The 7940-nt window shown below is 32.5% G+C and overlaps 1 protein-coding gene across 1 annotated transcript; it reads left to right on the top strand.

Moving 5' to 3' along the window:
• Positions 1-3407: 3407 nt before the first annotated feature.
• On the top strand, positions 3408-5767 carry LOC9323725 (trihelix transcription factor GT-2). Its single transcript, XM_002889061.2, has 2 exons — positions 3408-3857; positions 4146-5767. The coding sequence occupies exons 1-2, from the start codon at positions 3631-3633 to the stop codon at positions 5647-5649; spliced, it is 1731 nt and encodes a 576-aa protein (XP_002889107.1). The 5' UTR covers positions 3408-3630; the 3' UTR covers positions 5650-5767.
• Positions 5768-7940: the final 2173 nt, after the last annotated feature.

The raw sequence follows: 7940 nt of genomic DNA, 5'->3' as shown, positions 1-7940 counted from the left end.
TTGTAGTTTACGTTTTTTATTTGGGTCAAGCCAAGCAAGGTTACGGTAAGATCAAAATATGTCAATTATTCCAATTATTATAGGTGACAATGACCTGTATGATAACGATAGACGGTAACGAACTTGGCATGACAAATGAGGTTGACCATCAATATATATAAATATTAGATATCTATACCTTTATAGAAGAAACTCAATAAGATGAATGAATACTCGTAACTAAACAAATATACATTAATAAAAGAAATTCCTAAAAAAGGAAATCAACTAATCACCAATGTGGTTTTTTTTTTTTTTCTGTATCACTGTTCTACAAAATACAGATAAGAAAAATACACAAATTTATTTTCAAAAATTAGTGTCTACGGCCAAAAAATCATTTTTCTCGACGTGATATTATTGTCAAATGGAATAAAGTTGTTTCGCTATTTTAAGGAATTTTTTTTATTTTTCTTTTTTATTGCTCTCACTTCTCACATGGTTTGTTGGAAATTAAGCAACTTATTTGGGACAAAAGAAAAAGGCTTCAAAAATCCACGTAAGCGAAAAATAATATCCTACGTGGCAAATATCACATACAAAAACGTTTCAAGTCACTTAAAATAGATCGAACGACCCAAACTTTGACACGTCACATTATTTAACGGCTCTTGATGTTACGCCTATGCTTAAATTTGTCCCATCTTTTAATCAGTTTAGAGCCTCTCTCGATTTTGGTTGGTATTACTATAAATTACTACAATTTACTAAATTGTACTATAAATAATACGGAATACTTTGGTTTCAATAAATAAAATTAAAAATATACATATATACAAGAAATTGTAAAAATTAATACAAGCATTTAATTTATTGATTCAAGTCGATTGTAAAAGGAGAGTACAGGTAATCTTTATGGAGTTGGATCCATTTGGTACCATCCTCGAAAAATAAGAGTCTATAGGTGACAAATGCATTTAATAAAAACAATTTTGTTTTATTCATCGGTCATTTAGGTGAAATATATTGATTTATTGAATGAATTTCTATAGCCTATAATAAGTTTTTACTTTTACATGTATGTGATAGCGATCACATTATTCACTATTACTCGCACTATATCTATATTCAATAATTATTATACTACAAGTCATAGAAGTATAATCGGTGTATGTATTATACTATACATACGTAGAAAGGGATCAAGTTGGGGTCACTTTACAGAGCCATACGTAGTGGAAATACATCTGAATCCAGCTCATTTGTAACCACTGCTTTTTAATTTCTCTCTTTTTATTTATTTTTCACCTTATAGACTAGAAAAAGAAACTAATAATATGTACGAATATATAATTTTGGAAAGAAATTATAAAGAAAATGAACAGAACAAAGAAGAGAGATGCGAAAAAAGTGGGAGATAAGTTTGGCGTTTCAGACAAAAAACAAACTGCCAGTAAGATTGTCCATTCTCCTATTAATAATGTTTTGTTATACTTAAACAAAACATCTCCATAACTTAAATGTGATTGCTTTTTCTATGTTTATACAGTTTTGCATCTTTCTTTTCTTTTTGTGATCATAACCACACTGATTCAGAATACGAATGCCAGAATTATGCAGAATTCTAATAACATACAAATTATGCTTATGCAGAATTTTACCATCATCAGCTCGTTGAGGTGATTGCATTGAATAAATTTATTCCTAAAATGAGTTTGATCATCTTACAATTGTAACACAGAATTTTATATAACATATGTTAATTACTTTTTCTAATATTAAACTAAAAAGACCATTAAAATAGATGGAATAATAAACAGAATTATAAAATATTTTAAACTCGTCAATAACTACAATTTTATCTTAGTTTTAAAATTTTAATAACTTCATCACGTATAGTCTAATACAATGGACCAGTGAAAAGCAATTCAGTTTTAATGTGACGTACAAGGTTCGCTAGTTTTTTACATTTCTGTTACCAATTAAGATGTAGTTTTACGTTACTTATTTTGATTTATTTAAGGTACAAATTAATTTGTCTACAAACGGAAAACACGTTGATCTATACTGACATGATATCTTCAAAAAAAAAACCGGTACACTTTTTATAAAGAAGAAGAAAATGAACCAGTGGTTGTCGAAGAAACAACAAAATAATGAAATACTTACGTAAGAAATCGTTACATTATTACTTATTAGGCACCGGAATATTTCAATAACATTAAATAAGGTAGGTCATAAGCTAACTAAATCATGTCTCTCTACTTGCTTTTTCTCATAAATGCTTTGATATCCGCCTAATAACCATATATAACCTCGACATTTATCTAACTCCTCGTCTAATTTAATACCGTAATTTGATGTTACATCAAAACCTCCCACCACGTATATTAATTACGCCCACACACCGGTCTATATACATACATCAAATCGTCAAAGTATAAACTATAAAATGTAATGTTTCACCATTTATAGATTACATTGAAAAGTAAATCATACGGTGAACAATGACGTGTATGTTATTGGTTTTGTATAAAACTACTAGTTGCATGATTAAAGAGGTCAACATTTTGGGGGGTAAAAAGGTAAATTTAACCGTCGGTGTCGTGACCAATTTGCGATTTGATCCAGCGGCGGTGAGAAGCTATCATGGGCCCACACGGGCCTACATCACCCGAATATTATCCCTATCGTCTCTATCTGCAGCTGTTCTTGTTGATTACCTTTGATTTTTTTTTTTGCCTTATATAATAATTTATACGAAAAAGCATCCATTATGATCTCAATCATTTAAAGATTAATGTAATAATATTCTTAGGCTTCTCCACAGCTCACAATCTTATACTATTGTTTTTATTTCAATTCGAATCATCATTGTGGTTTTTTTTTTTCGTTCTATTTACTATGAATATACTCTATACTTTTATAGTAACCTAATATTAAAATCACTCCAATAATTAAAAGACGTGTAATAGAGAAATTATTCTAATTAAGTAACTCACAGGTCACAACACAAAGTGGTAAAGTGGGACAGTTAAACACCGTCCAATTATATATCCACGTTAACATTTCGTATTAAATAATTAGGTTTAATATGAATTGATACAGTCAACAATTGTTTTAGTATATATCCGATCATAAAATTAGAGTTTGCAAAATTCAATCTAACAGTTTAATCTATGGTGAGTTTCTGACAATTTTATTTGCCGAAAATACTGATCAAACCAATCATTAATCAGGTGAACCAGACGCATACTTAATTATTTATCGGTTATGGAAATAAAATATACATAAAGTTTATTTTATTTGAAATTACTTTAGTCAAAATTTTCTTATAAGCAATGAGAAGATTCCCAAATTAAAAGACAGAAGGAAAGCGAAAAAAAGTTCCCCTTTTAAGTCCTACTCCTCTTTTTGTAATATAGAAAGAAATAAAATATATACAAAAGAAATTTTACGAACAAAATTGTATTATATTTATAAGATCTAGATAAATGGTCCATCCCATCCAATTAAATACCCCTAAGATAAAAATCACAATAGACAAAAAAAAATTAAAAGAAAAGAAAAAGGAAATTCAACCACAACCTTCGTCTTCCCTTCAAACTCTCCTCATCTAGCTCAAGAAAGATTCAAATTCGAGTCTTAAGTATGTCTGGAAACTCTTCAGGACTGTTAGAGAGTTCCGGTGGCGGCGTGGGAGGTTCCGGTGAGGAGGAAAGAGATATGAAGCTGGAGGAAACCGGCGAGGGAGCCGGTGGCGGAGGAAACCGGTGGCCAAGACCGGAGACTTTAGCTCTATTGAGAATACGTTCGGAGATGGATAAAGCTTTTCGTGACTCTACTCTTAAAGCTCCCTTATGGGAAGAAATCTCCAGGTTTGTTATAAATTTATAATTTGTTACATGCATATTTATATATTATATATTATATATTTATGATCATATATTTTCTTCTCTCACATTAATGGGATGTATATGCGTAGTCATAATATTCAGTAATTCATTTGAATATTCTTATAAGGTTATTTATATGTTTATAGGTGGTATGTAAGAGTAATTCAATACAACAATCTAAGAACATGTTTAGATATGTTCTTTGCACAAAAAAGTTTAGATATGTTTTGTTTCTTAATTATCGGTTTTAATTGATTGATACATAATTAGGAAAATGATGGAGCTTGGATACAAGAGAAGTTCAAAGAAATGCAAGGAGAAGTTCGAGAACGTGTACAAGTACCACAAACGTACCAAAGAAGGTCGTACCGGGAAATCCGAAGGCAAAACGTACCGTTTTTTTGAAGAGTTAGAAGCTTTCGAGACTCTCAGTTCCTATCAACCTGAACCTGAGTCGCAACCAGCGAAATCTTCTGCAGCCGTCACGACCGCCCCCGCAACCACTTCCTTGATACCATGGATAAGCTCTAGCAATCCATCAATCGAAAAAATTTCTTCACCGTTGAAACATCATCATCAGGTTAGTTCACAACCCATTACCACAAACCCTACCTTCCTCGCCAAGCAACCATCTTCTACGACGCCTTTCCCTTTCTACAGTAACAACAATACTACTACTGTTAGCCAGCCGCCAATTTCAAATGACCTGATGAACAATGTTTCATCGCTGAATCTTTTCTCGAGCTCAACTTCTTCATCTACTGCATCTGACGAGGAAGAAGATCATCATCAGGGAAAGAGATCGAGAAAGAAGAGGAAGTATTGGAAAGGACTGTTTACGAAGTTGACAAAAGAGTTGATGGAGAAACAAGAGAAGATGCAAAAAAGGTTCTTGGAAACACTGGAGAATCGCGAGAAAGAGAGAATCACAAGAGAAGAAGCTTGGAGGGTCCAAGAGATAGCGAGAATCAACAGAGAACACGAAATTTTAATCCATGAGAGGTCCAATGCTGCAGCTAAAGACGCTGCAATCATATCCTTCTTAAACAAAATCTCAGGAGGACAACCACAACAACCGCAACAGCATAATCATAAACCATCACAAAGGAAACAATATCGAAGCGATCATTCAATAACGTTTGAGAGTAAAGAGCCAAGGCCGGTACTATTGGATACAACAATGAAGATGGGGAATTACGATAACAACCATTCGGTATCTCCTAGTTCTTCAAGATGGCCTAAAACCGAGGTCGAGGCCTTGATAAGGATAAGGAAGAATCTTGAAGCTAACTATCAAGAAAACGGTACTAAGGGGCCATTATGGGAAGAGATCTCTGCAGGGATGAAAAGATTGGGATACAATAGAAGCGCGAAACGATGCAAAGAGAAGTGGGAAAACATAAACAAGTACTTTAAGAAAGTCAAAGAAAGCAACAAGAAACGTCCCCTTGATTCCAAGACTTGCCCTTATTTTCACCAGCTCGAAGCTTTATACAACGAGAGGAACAAAAGTGGGACAATGCCATTGCCATTGCCTCTAATGGTGACTCCTCAGAGACAGTTACTTCTCTCACAAGAAACCCAGACTGAGTCTGAGACTGATCAAAGGGACAAAGTTGGTGACAAAGAAGATGAAGAAGAAGAAGGAGAGAGTGAAGAAGATGAATACGATGAAGAAGAAGAGGGAGAAGGAGACAATGAGACAAGTGAGTTCGAGATTGTGTTGAACAAAACATCTTCACCTATGGACATTAACAATAATCTTTTCACCTAAGTGGTTTATAATCATTTTATTATATACACTTTTCTGTAAAATGGGGTTGAAGAAAAAAAGCATATACAACAAATGTAAGTAAATGGCTTGATTTTTTAGTTATTAGTTTTCCATTTCATGATATATATTTAATAAAATAATTGATTTTAAAGAAATATGTGAGATGTGTATCTAATACTAGTAATTATATAACCTAAAGGTTCACTAGTATCAACTGATGAAATTAGAATCAAAATTGGCCCAATTGGTTGGGAGAAGCCAAGGGTAATCAAGCATCCATCTATATCCATGGGTACCCGACACAAGTAATAAACTTTTGGACCTACAAATTCAAATTGGGTCGTCGTTTTCATCATTTTTTTTTCTTTTTTTAATATGATCTCAACTTTAACTTCTTATTTCTTATCCCATTCTAAATTTCTAATATATAAATTTACCTTAAATTGTGTAATCAAAAGTAGAGTCCGTGTGGTAGATGGCGTTGGTGCGTTTCTTTCTGTAACATGTGCCTACATGTCACGAGGTGGAACCCAACAAACACACATTATATTGGAATTAATGTTAGTATTGAATAGTTCCAGAAAATAATAATGTCGTACTTAATTTTTTAATTGACAAGACTACATTATTAACTAAGATTGTACAGTAAAAAGATAAATTTAAAAGGACACAGATAAAAATAAAAATTAGTAAAGCATAAGTAAATAAAACTTGATGATAAAGAAATTTTTTTCTAATTAACTTTCAAATTCTTATGTTAATTTTCTATGATTTTGTATGTAACATGTATCTATATAGGCAGATCATATACTTATACAGGCAGAACATTCTCTTGATCATTTGGCAGAACATAAATTACTAAATTCTGTACATTTTGATGAATCGAGTTTACAAATGTTTCCACTAGTCTTTTTATATTCAACCCAGTACTAACTATTGGAAGCTAAACGTTTGAACTATCCAGTAACAATAGAATGAATATATATAGATATGTGAATTTTGTTACCGCGAAAAAACAAAGTTAAAGATGTTCCGTGGCATATTTTAGAGTCATAGAAAATAGAATTTTGCTCTTCAACATCAACGCCATGAGAAATCATTTGCCTAAAGCTTCTTTATGTCCCCCCCACGAAATGTTGACCTTTGTCGTGTCAAAACAAAAGTAAAAGCTAACTTTGATATTATGCTTTGCCCAAACTTATTTATCAAAAAACCATTTATAGCAAAAAAATCACTTTCTTTTTGGATATATCACTTCTTTTAGGTCAATTAGGGGAAACTTTTCAAAAATGTCTTGAACTATAACTGTTATATTCCCGTAATGCTCAAGAACTTTTCAATTCCAAAGGATTCGAAGGAAATAATTTATCTTCAAGATCTACTTGTTAGAATTTGAAACTGAATCTCATACATATTTTTCAACTTTGTTTCCTGTGACCATTCTATTGAATTCATAATTGCTCATATTTTTTTGAAGTTATCCTCGCGATCACTTTGTTCATAAATTTACCTCTACTGTTTTTTCAAAAATGATCGTTAAAGTGTATATATACACTTATTTATGAATAATGATTTTGATGCAAACCTCAGAATCCATCTAGGGTTTACGCTTCTCGGTCTCTCGGCCTACGGCTTGAATGATTCAAGGAACGATGGTAGAGATGGATGATGGAAGTTTTGTTGAATGAATCCACAATCAACACTCGAATTAAACAACTTGAATCCACAAGTTATTCAGCCCGTAAATCACATAAGAGAAGTGAATCCACACTGAACTTGAAATGACAAAACACAAAGATAACTCTTTGTAAAACAAACTTAACGTTTATTAAGATAATTTCTAAAATGATTGGTGAATGTTACAAAGGACAAACGTGAGCTTATATGGGCTCTTCTACAACGGTAATAAATCTAAAAGAGTAAACAAATTGCAAGAATTTAATAAAATAGAGCCGTTGGACATTAAAGGGTGATCCAAGGCCGAAATAGGAAAGTCTTGATTCTTCTTGAGTCTTGATAGCTTGGGAGAGTAATGGTGATGTCTAGGGACGTCCAGATTCATTGTGAGAAGCTTATGGATGCACAAAAGATGATCAGAATAGAGTCGTTATGATTTGATCTTGTTTAGTTCTGGAATAGAAGTTTTAGTGTATCTTCAGGCTTCTATATATGATTTTGAGACGCGCACAAGAGAAAGAAATGGTAACTTTTCTTAACTGGCACAAGCTGGCGTAATACAAAAAGTACTTCAGGAAGTCCGTCAGGCGGTTCATCAAGAAGTCCATCAAACA

This window comes from Arabidopsis lyrata (assembly GCF_000004255.2).
Source record: "Arabidopsis lyrata subsp. lyrata unplaced genomic scaffold ARALYscaffold_2, whole genome shotgun sequence".
In the NCBI taxonomy this organism is placed as follows: domain Eukaryota; kingdom Viridiplantae; phylum Streptophyta; class Magnoliopsida; order Brassicales; family Brassicaceae; genus Arabidopsis; species Arabidopsis lyrata.
Note: the sequence above shows the minus strand (reverse complement) of the source record. Positions and strands in the feature narration are given on the sequence as shown.

Excerpts from the sequence above, each read along its gene's own strand:
- LOC9323725 (XM_002889061.2), top strand. The coding sequence starts at position 3,631 with ATGTCTGGAAACTCTTCAGGACTGTTAGAGAGTTCCGGTGGCGGCGTG. Across the intron at positions 3,858-4,145 it reads TTATGGGAAGAAATCTCCAG|GAAAATGATGGAGCTTGGAT; the intron begins GTTTGTTATAAA and ends ATACATAATTAG.